Here is a 21,790-nt window from a genome sequence, read left to right as displayed (position 1 = left end):
CTAGGAGTCAGACGGGTAGTCTGTGGAAAAGCACCAGACCATGAACCCTCTGCCTCCCAAGGCCTTCTGGACAGTGGACAGAGAAGGCGGATGGCAGGAGAAAAGAAGTGGAAATGAAAATGGAGACCTGAAGAGAGGTGGCGGGTTAAAAGGGGCAAGGAAAGTGCAGAAGAAGGCAGACATTGAGGGGTGGAGATAAGGCAGTGGAAAGGGTGGGGGACTGCTTCCAAGGAGAATGAGCTTAGACAGCATATCTGGGGCTGTTGGTGAATCTCATTCCATCAATGGCAAAACTAGAGCAGAGAGGAGGTGGTTTGCCCGGAGATGTCCAGCACTTTGCCAGGTGGACTCTAGAACGTGAATCCAAGTCTCCTGATCCCAGTCCTGGGATCTTCCTTCGGTTGGTCACAGGGAAGACGGGCCAGTGGGCAGAGAGACGAGTGAGGGCCTGAGGCAGGCAGGATCAGAGTCGCAAGAGGCGTGGACGGAAAGCTCTGCCTAAGGCTGGTAGTGCCCGGGTGGCCAAGGGCCAACCATTTTCAAGGGGCGCACATCTTCCACAGCTTCCGGCTCGAAGGCGGCGTGGGAAACGCCCCCATCCCCACCACGCCCCCAGTATTCGGGGACTTTCGGAACCTCCTGAGAGATGGTCAGGGGATTTTGGAAACATCATGGCAGGAATCAAACGGCCGATATTTCTGAACGACTGCAATTTCCTAAGAAACATTCAGAAACATTGGAGATGAAAATGGTTAGGAAGAAGGCGAAATCTGCCGAGGGGCATTCGTGAATTTCCGAAGCTTCTCGAGGAGCATTCGGGACCTCTCGGTTCTTTGCGATCTATTCGAGAGTCAAGTCCCTGGTAGATCCGTTCGTCGCCTAACTCCTAAGGGCGACTTGGGCAGACAGTCCCCCGACAATTTTCGTGTTAGGGATCGGCCCGAGAGTGGTGCCCTCTAGCGGCGGAAATTGTCACCATTCCCGCCTCCAGGTTGGGCCGGCACGCGCAGACGCAGTTGCGCGCCGGCGGCTGTTCAGACCGGATGTGGTTGCTGCTGAGGTCATTTCCGGCGGGTGACGGTGCGGACGGGTCAGAAGCGTAGAGGCGGCTGCAAAATGGCGGCGCCTGAGGAGCGGGATCTAACACAGGAGCAGACAGAGAAGCTGCTGCAGTTTCAGGTAGCAGCGAGTACTCGGTGAAGCGAATGCCACCGCGGGCTAGGGAGTGGGTCCCTAGAGGAGCCCAGAACCCTGCTCAGATTGGGCCCGAGATTCTTCTCAGACCAGCAGGCGGCCTCCTCCCCCCCCAGGCGCCAGTTGCCCTGCTTGCTGCCCCCGGCGCCCGAGCCTCTGTCGGTCCCCAGCCTTCCAGGAATGGTTGCGGGCAGACCCGCTCCCCCCTCTCCCCTCAAGAGGGTCAGCTTCCCGGGTTCCCCTTAGCGGCGCCCGTCCTCAGCCATCCTTTTTCCAGCCTGGTTACCGGTTGGACCCTCTCCGCCAACGACTGTGGATCTACTGGGATGCTTAATCCCCACCGTGGAGTTGACTTCGTTTCGGGTCTCTGGAAGCCCTCCTCCCAGCCTCCCATGCCATTTCCACAAACGTTTACTGAGGGCCTCTTGGGTGCCAGGCCCTGTGTTGGGCGCTCTGGTGGCAGTGGGGTCAGGATTAGCCCCCGCCCTAAAGATGTGGGAGGACACCTCGTAATGAAACAGTGCATGATAAATGTCATCAGTGCCGTCTGACGGGGTTTATTACCCCGGGCTTATTCCTGGGCTCACGTTCTTGACTCTGCTTGAGGAGGGTGGGAAACTTGGCTGGAATCTGCCTCCTTTTAGTGGATGTTTGGGTTAAGAACTTTGGACACTATGCACTTTATCCCTGAGCTGGAGAATCTGGTTGGAGGAGACTTAGGTAACCTTGACTCTGTGTTACCCTGATGGGTACCAGTTTCTTTATTTCTAGAATACGTATCTTAAAAGTGTTTATCCCCTAAGGATGTTGTGGAGATCAAAATGAGTTTATGGATGTCTAAAGGGCTTTGTAAACAGTAAATTGCTCTTAAACGTATTGCAACTATTAATCATTATTTAACTTAGGATAGAATTAAAGTTAGTGGTATGCTTATTTCCTAATATAAAATATGCTAAATATTCATTAATTACACAATATTTACCAAAAACCTTAGTGCTCAGGCAATAACAACAAATGGATAGAATACCATTTATTGAGTATGGTGTTGTAAGTACTTTCCTGAAACACTTAATATACATTATTGTATTTAATGCAACCCTATGAGAGTCATACTGTTACAATCCCTATTTTAGAGATGAGGGATATGAGGTTTAAGAAGTAACATGCTTAGGTTACGCAGCTAGTAAGTTGTGATGTCAGATTTAAAACCAGGTCCATCTTTCCAGAACCCTTCCTGAGCTCTTGACGTGTGTGCTGTACAACCCATGTAAGTAGCAGTGTACACCTGAAAGTGGAATGCAAATGCTCTAATATTGTATTTTTTTTCTCTTTGCAAGCGCTCACTTTTCTGTGATTTCCTTGATTTCACTGCAGTTAATTTTGAAGTGTTTTCTCTTAAATCAAGCAGTGGGTTGGAAGTGTATAAATTGGAAAATACTGTCATAGAAGTAGTTGACATTTGTTTGGAGTTTTGAGTAGAGAAATTGATGACACAGCACATTAGAATTAAAATGAATAAAGAGCAGATAACTAGCTTCTACTTCCTTACAGACTACTAATTTCAGAGTGTTGTTTAACTCTGGCAGATCATTTTATCCCTTACAACTCTTGAGGGATAAGCCCCCATGTTGTTTAAAGTGTAATGAGGTGAGGTGAACCATAAGTCGTGAAGTACTTAGTCTGGTCCTGGAAGAACATGAATATGTGGTAGCCTTTCTGAGGTAAAGTGCATAGGAATCTCTGTTTTTGTCTTCATTGGCTGTCTCTATCAGTAAGAGAGGTGAGTAGCAGGTTAAAGTTGTATTAAGATTGCTTTATGAAATTGGATTTAATAAGACAAATACATTTTACATTTGTGTATTCTTTAAGCAGTTGCTTGGGTCAGGTTCATCATCCAGATTACCATTAACATCCTCTGAAATTTACTAGGTGTCAAGCGTTATACGAGGTATTTGATGTACATTAACTCTTTTAAACCTTTTTGTAACACTGTAAGGTGTTAACCCCAATTCAGTTTATTAATGAAGAAACAGGTTCTGCGAGGTCAAATAACTTGCTCAGGTGGTAAGTGGCAGAGATTTAGAAATCCATACCCATAACCATCTTGCTTATAACCTAATGGAAAAGCCAGACACATACATAAATAATGAGTATTCTGCAGTATATTAGTGCTCATGGTGTAATATACATAGTAGTATAAACAAAGTGCTGTGGAAATTTAGGAAATGATAGTATTGATGAGGATGGAGGGGGAAAGAAGGATGGCTCAGTAGTTACCATTAAGTTTCTACCGTGCCTTAGGTGTGGTGCTAGATAGTTTAGAACCATTATGCTTAATCCTCGCAATAGCCTTGTAAAAGTGCCACAGGTGATATGCCTCCTCCTAGGTAAGGAAACAGGTCTAGTAAAGTATTTGCTCCAGATCATTAAGCTCTTAAGTAGTGGGGATGAAATTAGAATTAGAAATCTAGTGGATCTGGATCTGAACTTAAAAGCTGGACCCTTTCCACTGTACTTTGCTGCTTTCAAGGAGGAATGGAATAACAGGTGGTGGGCAGGAGTATGTTCAAAGCTGAGGCATGGATATGAAATAATGTAGAATGTGTTTGTTGTGATGGATTTAGAGAATTGGAAGATGAAAATAACACTGGAAAGGTAAATTACAGCCAGATTTTGGAGGCCTGTGCTCAATGGTTTAAACTTAAATCTGTAGGCTTGAAGAGCCATCAAAGATTTTTTCAACTAGAGAGTGAAATAACACTAGGTTTCAGCTTTGCTTCACTAACAGTATGGAGCATGTGCTTGGAATCTCCACAGGGGTTAGGACAGAACAGGATGACACTGCTAGGAGTCAGTTTTCAATAAGTTGCTTCATTTGATATATCGAAATTAGCAAAAGTGAAATATTTTGGAAATCTCAGGTTTCCTCTGTTTCACTTTTTTTGTGACATATGATTTGATTGGAACTCCTTAGGTTATATTTAGCAGGCTTCTAAGTCTGTTTGATGTCTTTTAAGATTCTTCTAGTTACTTTCTCCTGTTTATTTTACAAGCAGTTGAATATGAATAACTAATGCCATATTTATTTTAGGCTTTCCCCATTTTCTTTAAATGGGAAGTAATGAGTTTTAAGAGGAGCTAATACAAATATGGGGAAGGTCAGTTGTATTGAAGTCCATGTTTCCAAATTTCCAGGTATAGCCGATTCCCCTGGTGTCTTGGTTTACTGCCTCTAGGTTGCTGTTTGAACACCTGGAGAAGGATGACATGGATAGAGAAGCAACTAAAGGAGCTATACATGGCCAATAGAGGAAGAAACAGTCCTTTTCTGCTTGTACAGCAGTATGAAATTTTGAGATTCGAAGGTGTTTTTGTTTTTGACATTGTTTAAACACTTATTGAGCATTTACTTTATCGAAAGTGCTCTAGATCCATTGTATCTTTAAGTCCTCCCAGTAAACATGGTGTAGGTTCTGGTATTGTTGAGTAAACTAGGATCAGGAGATAATTTACCTAAGGTCAGTGATGAGCTTAGATTTGAATCCAGAACTCTGGATTCTCTTTCTTACTACCTAGCACTGCCGCTCTGGCCCTAGGTTTTGATTTGTTTTCAACAACAGGTAGGTGAGTAGGGCCAATAGAAACAGTATGGGACACTTTGAAGAAAGAGAACACAGCAAAGGAAGTCCAAAAGTGTGATTCTAATCCTGGACATCATCACTAATGTTAATTCTCTTAATCTTCTCTACGTGAAGATGGACTTTTTAAGGAGAAGGGAAGAAGAATCCCCCAAAGTGGGAATGAACAAGGAGGACCGTTCTCTCCCTTCCATACTCACAGGTATGAGAGAGAAAATGGGAGAGAGGGCTTCAGGGGGAGTATCTTCAGGGAAGAGCCAAGTTTCAGTTAGACCATGAAGATGAAGGAAGTGTTCCGGAAGTTAAGGATCCTAGGGGATACTGCTGACATAGCAGGGCTTTTAATTCTAAACAGAATCCTAAAAATGTGGTGTTACTGGGTCAAAACAATGTACGTTGTAAATTTTAATAGCTACTGCTAGACTGCTTTCCAGGGAGTTTTGGCAGCTCACACTCTCACCAAGAGGATGTGAGACGACCAGTTTCCCCACATCCTTGCCAGCACTGGATGGTGTCTTTTCAGTTTTTGTTAATCTGATTAAATTTTCAGAGTCCTTGTTTTAATTTGCATTTCTAGTCATAGTGGTGTTTGTAGTTTTTGATTTTGTTTTGCAGTCAGTTGAGTTTGAACAGCTAATGCAAACACTTGTTTTAAGCTATTTCAAATGGGAAAGAGTAGGGACATAAGAGTGATGGATTGGCTTTGCAGGTGTCCCACGGTATTATGGAACGTTTGTTTTCTGGTTGCAGAATAAAAAGTGCTGATTTTAAGATTGAATTCCGTTCTATAAACTCCTGATTATGGATGAGATTGAGCTCCTTTTGGCTACTTATGGTTAGTTATTGTATAAATTCCCTGTTTATCCTTTGTTCATTTTCTATTGGATTATTTGACATTTTCTTATCAGTTTGTACGAGTTCTTTATGTATACTGGTCATGTATAGCAAATATTTTCTTTCGTGACATTTATCTTTGATCATTAATCTCGTCACTTACCCTTATTGAAAATTATGTCATCAAATTGGCATTTTTTTCGTTCTGGCTTTTGGATTTTCTGTTTTGTCTAAGAATGCCTTCTACTTAATGACATTATACATATGTTCTCTTTTATTTTCTTCAAAATATTTTATAGATTTCTTGTTAAAATCAGATCTTTAATCCATGTGGAATTAATTTTTTGTATGTATGAGATGAGAACCCAAACTTGCTTTTTTCCAGGAAAGACTATAGTTTAGCTGAATAGTCAATCCCTCCCCCAACTGATTTGAGTAGTCCTCTTTATCATAGTGTACTCTGTTTTCGATAACCTATTTGCTAGTGGCATTACTGAATTAATAATAATAGCTTTCTACCAAATTTTACTGATAATACCTGATAGGACAGGACTCCTTCCCTATTCTTTTTTTTAATTATTGGTAATTCTTACAAGTTCTTTCATGTACATTTAAAAATCATTTTGTGAGCCACTATGGAGAACAGTATGGACGTTCCTTAAAAAACTAAAAATAGAACTACCATACGACCCAGCAATCCCACTACTGGGCGTATACCCTGAGAAAACCATAATTCAGAAGAGTCATGTACCACAATGTTCATTGCAGCTCTATTTACAATAGCCAGGACATGGAAGCAACCTAAGTGTCCGTCGACAGATGAATGGATAAAGAAGATGTGGCACATATATACAACGGAATATTACTCAGCCATAAAAAGAAACGAAATTGAGTTATTTATAGTGAGGTGGATGGATCTAGAGTCTGTCATACAGAGTGAAGTAAGTCAGAAAGAGAAAAACAAATACCGTATGCTAACACATATATATGGAATCTAAAAAACCCAAAATGGTTCTGAAGAACCTAGGGGCAGGACAGGAATAAAGATGTAGAGAATGGACTTGAGGACACGGGGAAGGGGAAGCTGAGATGAAGTGAGAGAGTGGCAAGGACATATCACTACCAAATGTAAAATAATAGTTAGTGGGAAGTAGCCACATAGCACAGGGAGATCAGCTCAGTGCTTTGTGACCACCTACAGGGGTGGGATAGGGCAGGTGGGAGGGAGGGAGACGCCAGAGGGAAGAGCTATGGGGATATATGTATATGTGTAGCTGATTCACTTTGTTCTAAAGCAGAAACTAACACACCATTGTAAAGCAGTTATATTCCAATAAAGATGTTTAGGGCTTCCCTGGTGGCGCAGTGGTTGAGAGTCCGCCTGCTGATGCAGGGGACACGGGTTCATGCCCCGGTCCGGGAAGATCCCACATGCCGCAGAGCGGCTAGGCCCTTGAGCCATGGCCGCTGAGCCTGTGCTCCGCAACGGGGGAGGCCACAACAGTGAGAGGCCCGCGTATCGCAAAAAAAAAAAAAAAAAAAAAGTTTAAAAAAAATCATTTTGTGCAGCCGTGGAATTATTGGAATTGCTTAAAATAATAATTTGGGACTGGTTGAAATTCAGGCACATGTACATTTCTTTATTCAGATGTCACATGTCCTTTAAAATATTTTTTTTAACTTTCCTCTAGTTTTTGGATATTCCTTATTACACTTATTCCTAGGTATTTTGTAGTTTTGGTCACCCTGTGAATGGGATATCTCTTTATTTCTAAATGGTTACTAATAAAAATGCTGTTGCATTTTGTACATTTATCTTGATTTTTTTGATCTTCTATCGAATTTCTTATCATGTTCTCTGATCATTACTAATTTTCTAGTTTTGTCTCTTGGGCTCTTTTTTTTTATAACAATTTTATTGTGATATAATTGTCGTATCTTAAATTAACCCTTTTAAAGTGTGCAGTTCAGTGGTTTTTAGTGTATTTACAAAGTTGTGCAACCATTACCACTATTTACTTCCAGAGCATTTTCATCACCTCAAAAAGAAACCCATTAGCAGTCACTCTCCATTCTTCTCTCCTTCTAACCCCTGGCAACCACTAATCTATATTCTGTCTCCATAGATTTTGCCAATTCTGGGCATTTGGTATAAATGGAAGCATACACTGTACAGCCTTTTGTGCCTGGCTTCTTGCACTTAGCATAATGTTTTCAAGGTTCATCCATATTGTAGCCTATATCAGTACTTCATTCCTTTTTATGGCCAATAATGTTTCATTGTGTGGATAACCACATTTTGTTTATCCATTTTATCAGTTGATGGCCATTTTTATTGTTTCAATTTTTCAGCTATTAATATTGATGCTGCTATGAATATTTGTATACCAATTTTTTTTGGACATATTTTCAGTTCTCCTAGGAGTAGAATTGCTGGGTCACATGGTACCTCTGTTTAACTTTTTGAGAAATTGCCAAACAGTTTTTCCAATGCAATTATACCATTTTCCCTACCAGTAGTATGCGAAGGTTCCAGTTTCTCCACATCTGCACTAACATTTGTTAATCATCCATCTTTGAAACCATCCTAGTAAGCAGTGAGGTATTAATCTCGTTTAATCTCGTTTAATCTCGTTTTGATTTGCATTTCCCTAATGACTGAAAAGATGGTTGAGCATCTTTTCATATGCTTATTGGCCATTTGTGTGTCTTCTTTTGGAGATATAAAAATCAAATCTTTTGCCCATTTTTAAAAAATTGAAGTGTAGTTAACTTACAATGTTGTGTTTCAGGTGTATAGCAAAATGATCCAGTTATATTTTTTTCAGATATTTTTCCATTATAGGTTATTACAAGGTACTGAATATAGTTCCCTTTGTTTCACAGTAAATCCTTGTTGCTTATCTATTTTATGTATGGTAGTTTGTATCTTTTAATCCCATACTTCTAATTTATCCCTCCCCTTTCTTCTTTTCCCCTTTGGTAACCATAAGTTTGTTTTCTATGTCTGTGAATCTGTTTCTGTTTTGTATATAGATTCATTTGTACTATTTTTTTAGATTCCACATATGTGATATCATATAATATTTGTCTTTCGCTGTCTCACTTCATTTAGTATGATATTCTCTAGGTCCATGTTGCTGCAAATGGCAATATATCATTCTTTTTTATGGCTGAGTACTATTCCATTTTGTGTGTGTATGTGTGTGTATATACACACTACATCTTTTTTTTTTAACTGAAGCATAGTTGGTATACAATATTATATAAGCTACAGGTATACAATGTAGTGGTTTGCAAGTTTTAAAGGTTATACTCCAATTATAGTTATTATAAAATGTTGGCTATATTCCCCGTGTTGTACAATATATCCTTGTAGCTTATTTTACACATAGTTGTTGGTACCTCTTAATCCCCTGTCCATATATCACTCCTTCCCCCTTCTCCCCACTGGTAACCACTAGTTTGTTCTCTGTATTGGAGAGTCTGCTTCTTTTTTGTTATATTCACTAGTTTATAGTATTTTTTAGATTCTACATATAAGTGATATCATACAGTATTTGTCTTTCTCTGTCTGACTTATTTAACTTAGCATAATACCTTCCAAGTCCATCAGTGTTGCCGCAAGTGGCAAAAACTTCACCCTTTTTTATAGCCGAGTAGTATTCCATTGTGTATATATACCACATCTTCTTTATCCATTCATCTGTTGATGGACACTTAGGTTGCTTCCATATAATGGCAATGGTAAATAATGCTGCTGTGAACATTGGGGTGTATGTATCTTTTCAAATTGGTGTGGGTTTTTGTGTTTTTGGATATATACCCACCAGGAGTGGAATTGCTGGGTCGTATGGTAGTTCTATTTTTAGTTTTTTGAGAAACCTCCATACTGTTTTCCACAGTGGCTGCACCAATTTACTTTCCCACCAACAGTGTATAAGGTTTCTCTTTTCTCTACATCCTCTCCAACATTTGTTATTTGTGTTCTTTTTGATAATAGCCCTTCTGACAGGTGTGAGGTGATGCCTCACTGTGGTTTTGATTTGCATTTCTCTAATAACTAGTGATGTTTGAACACCTTTTCATGTGCCTGTTGCCATCTGTGTGTCTTCTTTGGAGAAATGTCTATTTTGGTCTTCTGCCCTTTTTTAAAATAAATTTATTTATGGCTGGCTGGCTGGCTGGTTGGCTGTGTCGGATCTTAGTTGCAGCACATGGTATCTTTATTGTGGCACACGGACTCTTTGTTGTGTCACGTGGACTTCTCTCTAGTTGTGGTGTGTGGGTTTTCTCTCTCTAGGTGTGGCGCCCAGGCTCCAGGGCACGTGGGCTCTGTAGTTGTGGCATGTGGGCCCCAGAGCGCACGGGCTCTGTAGTTTGCGGCACGGGGGCTCTCTAGTTGAGGTGTACGAGCTCAGTAGTTGTGGTGTGCAGGCTTAGTTGTCCCGTGGCATGTGGGATCTTATTTCCCCGACCAGGGATCGAACCCGTGTCCCCTGCATTGGAAGGTGGATTCTTTGCCACTGGACCACCGGGGAAGTCCCGGCCCATTTTTTGATTGGGTTGTTTGTTTTTTTTGATATTGAGTTGTATCAGATGTTCATATATTTTGGATGTTAACCCCTTGTCAGTCACATCATTTGCAAATATTTTCTACCATTCTACCATTCCATTGTCTTTTCGTTTTTTTGATGGTTTCTTTTGCTGTGCAAAAGCCTTTAAGTTTGATTAGGTCCCATTTGTTTATTTTTGTGTTTATTTCTTTTGCCTTGGGAGACTGATCTAAGAAAACATTGCTATGATTTATGTTCGAGTATGTTTTGCCTATGTTCTCTTTTAGGAGTTTTATGGCATCATGTGTCATATGTAGGTCTTTAAACTATTTTTATTTTTGTGTATGGTGTGAGGGAGTGTTCTAATTTCATTGTAGCTGTCCAGCTTTCCCAACACCACTTGTTGAAGAGACTGTCTTTTCCCCATTGTATATTCTTGCCTCCTTTGTCATTGATTAATTGACTGTAGGTGTGTGGGTTTATTTTTGTCCTTTGCCCATGTTTTACTTGGGCTGTTTGTCTTTTGTTGTTGGGTTGTTAAGAGTTCTTTATATATCCTGAATATAAGTACTTTATCAGATATATCATTGGCAAAAATATTCTCCCATTCTGTGGGTTGTCTTTTCACTTAATCGTGTCTTTTGAAGTTTTTTAATTTCATGAAGTCCAGTTTAATGTTTTATCTTTTGTTGCCTGTGCTTTGGTCATGTCTTAGAAACCATGGTCTAATCCAGGGTTACAAAGATTTACACCTGTTTTCTTTTAAGACTTTTGTAGTTCTGGCTCTTACACATAAGGTCTGATCCATTTTTAGTTAATGGATATGAGGTGGGGGTCCAACTTCATTCATTTGGTTGTGGATATCCAGTATTCCCAACACCATTTCTTGTAAAGATTATTCTTTCCCTATTGAATAACCTTGAAACCCTTGTTTAAGATCAGTTGACCATAACTAAAGGTTTATTTCTGGATTCATTTCTGTTCCATTGATCTGTGTCTACCCTTATCTGTATCTACACTGCCTTGATTATTGCAGTTGTGTAATAAGTGTGATCAGGAAGTATGAGTCCTCCAACTTTGTTCTTTTTCAAAAGTGTTTTGGCTATTCTGGATCCCTTTCATTACCAAATAAATTTTGGGATCACCTTGTCAATTTCTGCAAAAAAAGGCAGCTGGGTCTTTGATAGGGATTGCTGTTACTCTAGATCAGTATGGGGAGCATTGCCATCTTAACAATATTAAGTCTGTCAATCCATGAATATGAGAAGTCTTTCCATTTATTTAAGTCATCTTTAGTTTCTCTCGATGTTTTGTAGTTTTCTGTGTACAAATCTTGCACTTCTTTTATTAAGTTTATTCTTTTTGAAGGTACTGGGAAAGGAAATGTTTTCTTAATTTTATTTTCAGGTCGTTCATTACTACCATATAGAACTATAACTGATTCTTGTATATTGATCTCATATCGTACAACCTGGTTGAACTCTATTAGTTCTCTATTAGTTTTTTTGTAAATTTCTTAGTTTTTTCTATATACAAGATTATGTCACATGTGAATAGATAGTTTTATTTCTTTTTTTTCCTTCTTGCTTAGTTTTAGTATAATGTTGAATAAAAATGGCAAGAGTAAATATCTTTGTCTTGTTCCTGATCTTAGGAGGAAATCATCAGTCTTTGACCATTATTATGTTAGCTGCGAGTGTTTCTTAGATCAGGGTGACAAAGTTCCTTCTATTCCCAGTTAGGTTTTTATCCTGAAAGGGTGTCTTGGGTTCTTAAAAGGGTTATATGAGACAACGCAAGTAAAGTACCTGATAAATACTAGGGCTCTATCAAAAAAAGGGGCAGTTTTGGAGAATGTTCAATTGTACACATGTTCTGTTACATTTCTCTTTATTTTTCCAGGGAATATTTAATAAAGGGTAGAACTGAAAATTTGCAAAACTGTCCTCCTTTTTTAAAACTGGAGTTAGAAGATAAGAAACACTTATCAAGTAGCCTAATGTATACTCGAAGGAGTGCAAGTCCTCTTCAAAAAGGATACATATAGAAAATATTTTATATACAGAAGACTTGTCTGATATTTTTCAAATTTACAGAATTAACCCTGTGATTTGGGAATTTAAAGTGTTGACAGTTAAACTTTGTAAAGATTTTTCACTTGAAAATTCAAATTTAGCTTAGTTTTAGTATCCTTAGATACATTTTCCACAAGATTAGCATTAATACATTGTATTTCATTAGTTTTTGCCTAACCTTTTCATACAAAATGATGACATTCTGACGCTGTCAGCCCTTCTTTATTTGTTAATAGGGATAAAGATACATGTTCCCTCCCCTGTTTAGTTACACCGAGTTATAGTATATATAATAAAGGCAGGATAAACATTTGATCCTTTCAATTATTTATTAGTTTTTAAATAATGAGTTGATTCCTAGCATCCTATGAAGTAACCATTGAGATTTTTTTAATTTTTATTTATTTATTTATTTATTTTTGGCTGTGTTGGGTCTTCGTTGCTGCACATGGACTTTCTCTAGTTGCGGCGAGAGGGGGCTACTCTTTGTTGCGGTGCGCAGGCTTCTCATTGTGGTGGCTTCTCTTGTTGCGGAGCACAGGCTCTAGGCACGCAGGCTTCAGTAGTTGTGGCACGTGGGCTCTAGAGTGAAGGCTCAGTAGTTGTGGCGCACGGGCTTAGTTGCTCTGCGGCATGTGGGATCTTCCCGGCCCAGGGCTCGAACCCATTTCCCCTACATTGGCAGGTGGATTCTTAACCACTGTGCCACCAGGGAAGTCCCACTGAGATTTTTTTTTTAACATCTTTATTGGAGCATAATTGCTTTACAGTGGTGTGTTAGTTTCTACTTTATAACAAAGTGAATCAGCTATACATATACATATATCTCCATATCTCCTCCCTAACCCACCCCTCTAGGTGGTCACAAAGCACTGAGCTGATCTCCGTTTGTTATGCGGCTGCTTCCCACTAGCTATCTGTTTCACATTTGGTAGTATATATAAGTCCATGCCACTCTCTCACTTCGTCCCAGCGTACCCTTCCCACTCCCCGTGTCCTCAAGTCCATTCTCTACGTCTGCGTCTTTATTCCTGTCCTGCCCCTAGGTTCTTCAGAACCTTTTATTTTTTTTTAGTTTCCATATATATGTGTTAGCATACGGTATTTGTTTTTCTCTTTCTGACTTACTTCACTCTGTATGACAGACTCTAGGTTCATCCACCTCACTACAAATAACTCAATTTTGTTTCTTTGTATGGCTGAGTGATATTCTGTTGTATGTATGTGCCACATCTTCTTTATCCATTCATCTGTCGATGGACACTTAGGTTGCTTCCATGTCCTGGCTATTGTAAATAGAGCTGCAATGAACATTGTGGCACATGACTCTTTCTGAATTATGGTTTTCTCAGGGTATATGCCCGGTAGTGGGATTGCTGGGTCGTATGGTAGTTCTATTTCTAGTTTTTTAAGGAACCTCCATACTGTTCTCCATAGTGGCTGTATCAATTTACACTCCCACCAACAGTACAAAAGGGTTCCCTTTTCTCCACACCCTCTCCAGCATTTACTGTTTGTAGATTTTTTGATAATGGCCATTCTGACTGGTATGAGGTGATACCTCATTGTAGTTTTGACTTGCATTTCTCTAATGATTCGTGATGTTGAGCATTCTTTCATGTGTTTGTTGGCAGTCTGTATATCTTCTCTGGAGAAATGTCTGTTTAGGTCTTCTGCCCATTTATGGGTTGGGTTCTTTGTTTTTTTGATATTGAGCTGCATGAGCTGCTTGTAAATTTTGGACATGAATCCTTTGTCAGCTGCTTCCTTTGCAAATATTTTCTCCCATTCTGAGGGTTGTCTTTTCGTCTTATTTATGGTTTCCTTTGCTGTGCAAAAGCTTTTAAGTTTCATTAGGTTCATTAGGTCATTTGTTTACCACTGAGATTTTAAAAATTTGAATTGTAGAGTTTTAAAATTTGCAGTGAACTCATGGATGTAAATATATTTAACGTATTACATTTCATTGCCATTGTGCTTATTAAGGCTTAGGTTGTGCCATCTTTGACAATTGTGAGTCTATTCATTTATTTATTTATTTATTTGCGTATGTGGGCCTCTCACCGTTGTGGCCTCTCCCGTTGCGGAGCACAGGCTCCGGACGCGCAGGCTCAGAGGCCATGGCTCACGGGCCCAGCCACTCCGCAGCATGTGGGATCTTCCTGGACCGGGGCACGAACCCGTGTCCCCTGCATCGGCAGGCGGACTCTCAACCACTGCACCACCAGGGAAGCCCTGTGAGTCTATTTAGATTGGCTCCTGATGACTTTTATTTTTTAGGCAATCCTAGTATTTACATAATTTTATTTTTTCAGAGTCACAGAAAAGATTTACCGTTTGAATCTGTAATTTGGAAGAGCCTTGTATTATTTTTCCTGAAGACTTTTATCATATTGTCATGGCCCCAGTAGTCCTTGATAGGTTTTTAGCTTTTTGACGTTGTAAGATGTTTGACTCATCTTGTGCATTTTCTAGAATCAGGTGTTTCTCCAGGAAACCTTGTTACTTTTTGGTAAGAAATTATATTTAGATGCCACAGGTCTGGTAGCTATGAGTGCTCATCGCTGTTGGGTTGGTCTAGAACTTTTTAGTTAACAGAAGTAGGAAATACATATAATATATAGTACAGACACACACATATGTTTGTATTTATTTAATTCATGATAAAACAATTTGATATTTCCAATTCAAATTCAGGACTGCCAATTCAAATTCAGCCCTACATTTTACCTCTCTTCTTTCTCCATACCCAAAAAATTGGTTCTTAATGAGATTAACATGATTATTCATTTGCCTTATCACATAATCAACACTTTGTCTCAAAATAATAATACCCTTACTAGTAACAACAATTTGATTGTTTAAAACAATTTAAGCCCTTTTATTGCAGAATGTATAGTCAGTTTACTGTGTTTTAAAGTCATGTGGGATAATTTCATTTTGGATAGTTATGCTACCAACTCTACACTTGATTTTTGCTTCTGATGTTTAGAAATTGTTGCTGCTGCTTTTTCTAAATTTTGTTTTATAAAACAGCTGCAGGATTCCAAAGTCAAATCTACATGTAACAATATATTTAGAGAACTGTAACTTCTGTTCTTCTCTCTTATGCCCTGTTCCCTGCCTTCCCCTGCAGAGAAGTTTAGAATTAAAACAAAAACAAAAACCTTTCTTTTAAAAAATCTAAGTAATAAGTATATATATTTGTGGACCCCTCCCTTTTAAAAAAGATAAATGGTGATGTATATTACACACTTTTCTCCAACTGTCTTTTATACTTATCTCCTGGTGATCACTGCATAGCAGTATAGGGATTTATTTCTCTTAAGTATTTACAGCTGTATAATACTCTATTGTATGGACATACTGTAATTTAGATTGATGGATATTTAGGTTATTTCTCATCTTTTGCTGTAATAAATAATAGAGCAATAAGTAGCCTTGTGTACCAACATTTTATTTTTTGCTAGTGTGTCTTTGGGATAGATTCGTAGAAAGATTTCTGGGTCAAAGGATTAAATGCTTATATATATGTATACGAATCTGTAGTGTTGCTAGATATTGCCAAATTTTCCTACATGAGGATTGTACCATTTTGTATTCCCACTAACAATGTATGGGCCCCTGGCAACCTCACCAACAGAGTGTGTTGTCAAATTCAGTATAGTGTTTTTTTTTTTTTTTTGCCGTACGCGGGCCTCTCACTGCTGTGGCCTCTCCCGTTGTGGAGCACAGGCTCCAGACGCGCAGGCTCAGCGGCCATGGCTTACGGGCCCAGCCGCTCCGCTGCATGTGGGATCTTCCCAGACCGGGGCACGAACCCGTGTCCCCTGCATCGGCAGGCGGACTCTCAACCACTGCGCCACCAGGGAAGTCCCAGTATAGTTTTAATTTACTTTTTCCTTATGAGTGAGGTTGATCAACTTTTCATATATATAGGGGCCATTTGAGTTTATTTTTCTATGAATCGTCCACTTTTTCTTACCCACTTTTGTAGCAAGTTATCCTTTTTCTTCTGGGTTTTTTGGGGTTTTTTTTGGGGGGGGGTTGTCATTTTGTTTGTTTGTTTTTTGGGTTTTTTGGCCGCGCTGCACGGCATGCAGGATCCCAGTCCCCGACCAGGGGATCGAACCCATGCCCCCCTGAGAGTGGAAGTGTGGAACCCCAACCACTGGACTGCCAGGGAAGTCCCATCCTTTTTCTTCTGTATTTAAAAAAAATCTTTATATATTAGGAATTTTTTTTTTTTTCTTTTTTTCTGTACGCGGGCCTGTCACTGTTGTGGCCTCTCCCGTTGCGGAGCACAGGATCCGGACGCGCAGGCTCAGCGGCCATGGCTCACGGGCCTAGCCGCTCCGCGGCATGTGGGATCTTCCCGGACCAGGGCACGAACCCGTTTCCCCTGCATCGGCAGGCGGACTCTCAACCACTGCGCCACCAGGGAAGCCCTCAAAAGAACTTTATAATCAGCTTCTCAAAATTGAAATTTTATTAAATTTATAAAATGAATTTGAGGGGATGTGATTGACATCTTTATGTTGTTGAATCTTCTTATTCAAGAACACAGTTATTGTCCTCTCAGAAGCTTTTTGACAGACTGATTCAGTAGTGCTTGCTAGGCTTCGTTTGTTACATTTTTATGTAACAATCACAGGCATTTATGATCAAGTTGGTTCAAGTTTTGGGTTATTTCTTCAGAATGGGCTGGGCATCCCTGTTTGTTTTTGCACTCCTTTAAGTGTTTCAAGGAATAACATCTGTGTAATTGGCAGAGTAGTATAAAAGAATATCTGTATTACAGATATTCTTCTAGAAGCATATCTTCGAGGTGGATATTGATAAGGATTAATTCTGCCAATTTTCTTTTGGGCCAGTTGAGGGTCATTTGACATATTTAGGAAATCTTAGTGGCTATTTCTCCATATTATATTTTTCCTTAAAATGAATAGCAAAAAACAGTAACGTAATAAAATTGAAGATTTGATGTTAAATGCTTCCTCTGTGTTCGTGTGTTTTTTTTTTTTTTTAACATCTTTATTGGAGTATAATTGCTTTACAATGGTATGTTAGTTTCAGCTTCACAACAAAATGAATCAGTTATATATACACTTATATTCCCATATCTCTTCCCGCTTGCGTCTCCCTCCCTCCCACCCTCCCTATCCCACCCCTCCAGGCGGTCACAAAGCACCGAGCTGATCTCCCTGTGCTATGCGGCTGCTTCCCACTAGCTATCTACCTTACGTTTGGTAGTGTATATATGTCCATGCCTCTTTATCGCTTTGTCACCGTTTACCCTTCCCCCTCCCCATAGTCTCAAGTCCATTCTCTAGTAAGTCTGTGTCTTTATTCCTGTTTCACCCCTAGGTTTTTCATGACATTTTTTTTTTTTTAATTCCATATATATGTGTTAGCATACGGTATTTGTCTCTCTCTTTCTGACTTACTTCACTCTGTATGACAGACTCTAGGTCTATCCACCTCATTACAAATAGCTCAATTTCGTCTCTTTTTATGGCTGAGTAATATTCCATTGTATATATGTGCCACATCTTCTTTATCCATTCATCCGATGATGGACACTTAGGTTGTTTCCATCTCTGGGCTATTGTAAATAGAGCTGCAATGAACATTTTGGTACATGACTCTTTTTGAATTATGGTTTTCTCAGGGTATATGCCCAGTAGTGGGATTGCTGGGTCATATGGTAGTTCTATTTGTAGTTTTTTAAGGAACCTCCATACTGTTCTCCACAGTGGCTGTATCAATTTACATTCCCACCAACAGTGTAAGAGGGTTCCCTTTTCTCCACACCCTCTCCAGCATTTATTGTTTCTAGATTTTTTGATGATGGCCATTCTGACTGGTGTGAGATGATATCTCATTGTAGTTTTGATTTGCATTTCTCTCATGATTAGTGATGTTGAGCATTCTTTCATGTGTTTGTTGGCAGTCTGTATATCTTCTTTGGAGAAATGTCTATTTAGGTCTTCTGCCCATTTTTGGATTGGGTTGTTTGTTTTTTTGTTATTAAGCTGCATGAGCTGCTTATAAATTTTGGAGATCAATCCTTTGTCAGTTGCTTCATTTGCAAATATTTTCTCCCATTCTGAGGGTTGTCTTTTGGTCTTCTTTATGGTTTCCTTTGCTGCGCAAAAGCTTTTAAGTTTCATTAGGTCCCATTTGTTTACTCTTGTTTTTATTTCCATTTCTCTAGGAGGTGGGTCAAAAAGGACCTTGCTGTGATTTATGTCATAGAGTGTTCTGCCTATGTTTTCCTCTAAGAGTTTGATAGTTTCTGGCCTTACATTTAGGTCTTTAATCCATTTTGAGCTTATTTTTGTGTATGGTGTTAGGGAGTGATCTAATTTCATACTTTTACATGTAGCTGTCCAGTTTTCCCAGCACCACTTATTGAATAGGCTGTCCTTTCTCCACTGTACATTTCTGCCTCCTTTGTCAAAGATAAGGTGACCATATGTGCGTGGGTTTATCTCTGGGCTTTCTATCCTGTTCCATTGATCTATCTTTCTGTTTTTGTGCCAGTACCATACCGTCTTGATAACTGTAGCTTTGTAGTATAGTCTGAAGTCAGGGAGCCTGATTCCTCCAGTTCCTTCTTTCGTTCTCAAGATTGTTTTGGCTATTCGGGGTCTTTTGTGTTTCCATACAAATTGTGAAATTTTTTGTTCTAGTTCTGTGAAAAATGCCAGTGGTAGTTTGATAGGGATTGCATTGAATCTATAGATTGCTTTGGGTAGTAGAATCATTTTCACAATGTTGATTCTTCCAATCCAAGAACATGGTATATCTCTCCATCTATTTGTATCATCTTTAATTTCTTTCATCAGTGTCTTATAATTTTCTGCATACAGATCTTTTGTCTCCTTAGGTAGGTTTATTCCTAGATATTTTATTCTTTTTGTTGCAATGGTAAATGGGAGTGTTTTCTTGATTTCACTTTCAGATTTTTCATCATTAGTATATAGGAATGCCAGAGATTTCTGTGCATTAATTTTGTATCCTGCCACTTTACCAAATTCATTGATTAGCTCTAGTAGTTTTCTGGTAGCATCTTTAGGGTTCTCTATGTATAGTATCATGTCATCTGCAAACAGTGACAGCTTTACTTCTTCTTTTCCGATTTGGATTCCTTTTATTTCCTTTTCTTCTCTGATTGCTGTGGCTAAAACTTCCAAAACTATGTTGAATAAGAGTGGTGAGAGTGGGCAACCTTGTCTTGTTCCTGATCTTAGTGGAAATGCTTTCAGTTTTTCACCATTGAGGGTGATGTTTGCTGTGGGCTTGTCATATATGGCCTTTATTATGTTGAGGAAAGTTCCCTCTATGCCTACTTTCTGCAGGGTTTTTATCATAAATGGGTGTTGAATTTTGTCAAAAGCTTTCTCTGCATCTATTGAGATGATCATATGGTTTTTCTCCTTCAGTTTGTTAATATGGTTTATCACATTGATAGATTTGCGTATATTGAAGAATCCTTGCATTCCTGGAATAAACCCCACTTGATCATGGTGTATGATCCTTTTAATGTGCTGTTGGATTCTGTTTGCTAGTATTTTGTTGAGGATTTTTGCATCTATGTTCATCAGTGATATTGGCCTGTAGTTTTCTTTCTTTGTGACATCCTTGTCTGGTTTTGGTATCAAGGTGATGGTGGCATCGTAGAAGGAGTTTGGGAGTGTTCCTCCCTCTGCTATATTTTGGAAGAGTTTGAGAAGGATAGGTGTTAGCTCTTCTCTAAATGTTTGATAGAATTCGCCTGTGAAGCCATCTGGTCCTGGGCTTTTCTTTGTTGGAAGATTTTTAATCACAGTTTCAATTTCAGTGCTTGTGATTGGTCTGTTCATATTTTCTATTTCTTCCTGATTCAGTCTTGGCAGGTTGTGCATTTCTAAGAATTTGGCCATTTCTTCCAGGTTGTCCATTTTATTGGCATAGAGTTGCTTGTAGTAATCTCTCATGATCTCTTTTATTTCTGCAGTGTCAGTTGTTACCTCTCCTTTTTCATTTCTAATTCTATTGATTTGAGTCTTCTCCCTTTTTTTCTTGATCAGTCTGGCTAGTGGTTTATCTATTTTGTTTATCTTCTCAAAGAACCAGCTTTTAGTTTTATTGATCTTTGCTATTGTTTCCTTCATTTCTTTTTCATTTATTTCTGATCTGATTTTTATGATTTCTTTCCTTACGCTAGCTTTGGGGTTTTTTTGTTCTTCTTTCTCTAATTGCTTGAGGTGCAAGGTTAGGTTGTTTATTCGAGATGTTTCCTGCTTCTTAAGGTGGGCTTGTATTGTTTTTAAACTACCGTTTGGTGAGAGTGCCAGAAATGATAAATAGCAAAATCACTATGAGCACTGAGGTGCCTCTTGGCTTTGGATTTTCCCACCAAGGAAATTTTGAAAATGTTTTCATTTTCCTGGTATAAATTTAGAAGAGAAAATATTTTCATGCTAAGTATCTGGGGAATTTTTTTTCAGTATGTATGCATGTGTATATGTATTAGTGTTTATAAATTCCTGTTGGAGTTAAATAAGTGAAACCAAAAAATCCACTACCCTCAATTAACCCTCCACTCTATCTGCATTGCCTCTACCCTAGTTTACACTTCATTTCCCCTTTGGAATATTTCAGTAACTGTACCACTGCCCCTAATTTCAAGTCTCTGTCCTCTTCAATTCAGCTGTCTTACTCTTTCCAGAATAATCTTTCTAGCAAAGATTTGATTGTGTCACTAAGATTTTTCATTTGCTTTGCATTGATTAAAGCAGCATGAAATCTTTGCATCTTATGATCTGACCCATATTTCACTGTCCAACTCCATAATTCTACCCTTTCCATTTCTATTCCAGTGATATTTTTCAGTTCCCTTAACATGGCATTCTTTATCATTGCCTCTGTGCCTCCATGCATACTCCTCTGTTGCCCTGAAACACCTCCTTCTGCTAGTTTTCAGCTCAGAACTCTGATACCATCCTGAGTTCCCTGGAAGACTTGGATTTGTTTATTACTGGTGTATAGTTTATTTATTTACATGTCTTTTTTTTTTTTTTTTTTTTTGGCTGCATTGGGTCTTCATTGCTGCACGCGGGCTTTCTCTAGTTGTGGCAAGCGGGGGCTGCTTTTCATTGCGCTGTGCAGGCTTCTCATTGCAGTGGCTTTTCTTGTTGGAAGCACGGGCTCTAGGCGCGCAGGCTTCAGTAGTTGTGGCACGTGGGCTCAGTAGCTGTGGCTCACAGGCTGCAGAGCACAGGCTCAGTAGTTGTGGCATATGGGCTTAATTGCTCTGCGGCATGTGGGATCTTCCCGGCCTAGGGCTCGAACCCGTGTCCCCTGCATTGGCAGGCAGATTCTTAACCACTGCACCACCAGAGAAGTCCCTATTTACATGTCTTTTTACTCCACAAAATTATTGGGGATCAGGACTGTGATTTCTTTGTGGTGCTTGCTGCATGATGCTCAATTAATATTTGTTGAG

At 39.4% G+C, this 21,790-nt stretch overlaps 1 protein-coding gene across 4 annotated transcripts in view; it reads left to right on the top strand.

Moving 5' to 3' along the window:
• Positions 1-763: 763 nt before the first annotated feature.
• The window catches only part of FAF2 (Fas associated factor family member 2), a 60,756-nt gene continuing 39,729 nt past the window's right edge, over positions 764-21,790 (top strand). Inside the window, exons 1-2 of one of the 4 annotated variants that reach the window (XM_033414946.2) lie at positions 1,105-1,179; positions 2,421-2,461. Coding sequence is in view for 2 of the 4 variants with exons in the window: in XM_033414945.2 (XP_033270836.1) it covers positions 1,117-1,179 (63 nt within the window). In the remaining 2 variants the exon portion in view is untranslated. Of the gene's footprint in view, positions 1,180-2,420; positions 2,462-21,790 lie in introns of all 4 variants that reach the window. The other 3 variants (XR_007476268.1, XM_033414945.2, XM_004284834.4) reach the window with 3 other exon arrangements.

The sequence above is a fragment of the Orcinus orca genome, chromosome 3, assembly GCF_937001465.1.
Source record: "Orcinus orca chromosome 3, mOrcOrc1.1, whole genome shotgun sequence".
Lineage (NCBI taxonomy): Eukaryota > Metazoa > Chordata > Mammalia > Artiodactyla > Delphinidae > Orcinus > Orcinus orca.
The sequence above is the reverse complement of the archived record's forward strand: the minus strand, read 5'-3'. Positions and strand labels throughout refer to the sequence as shown.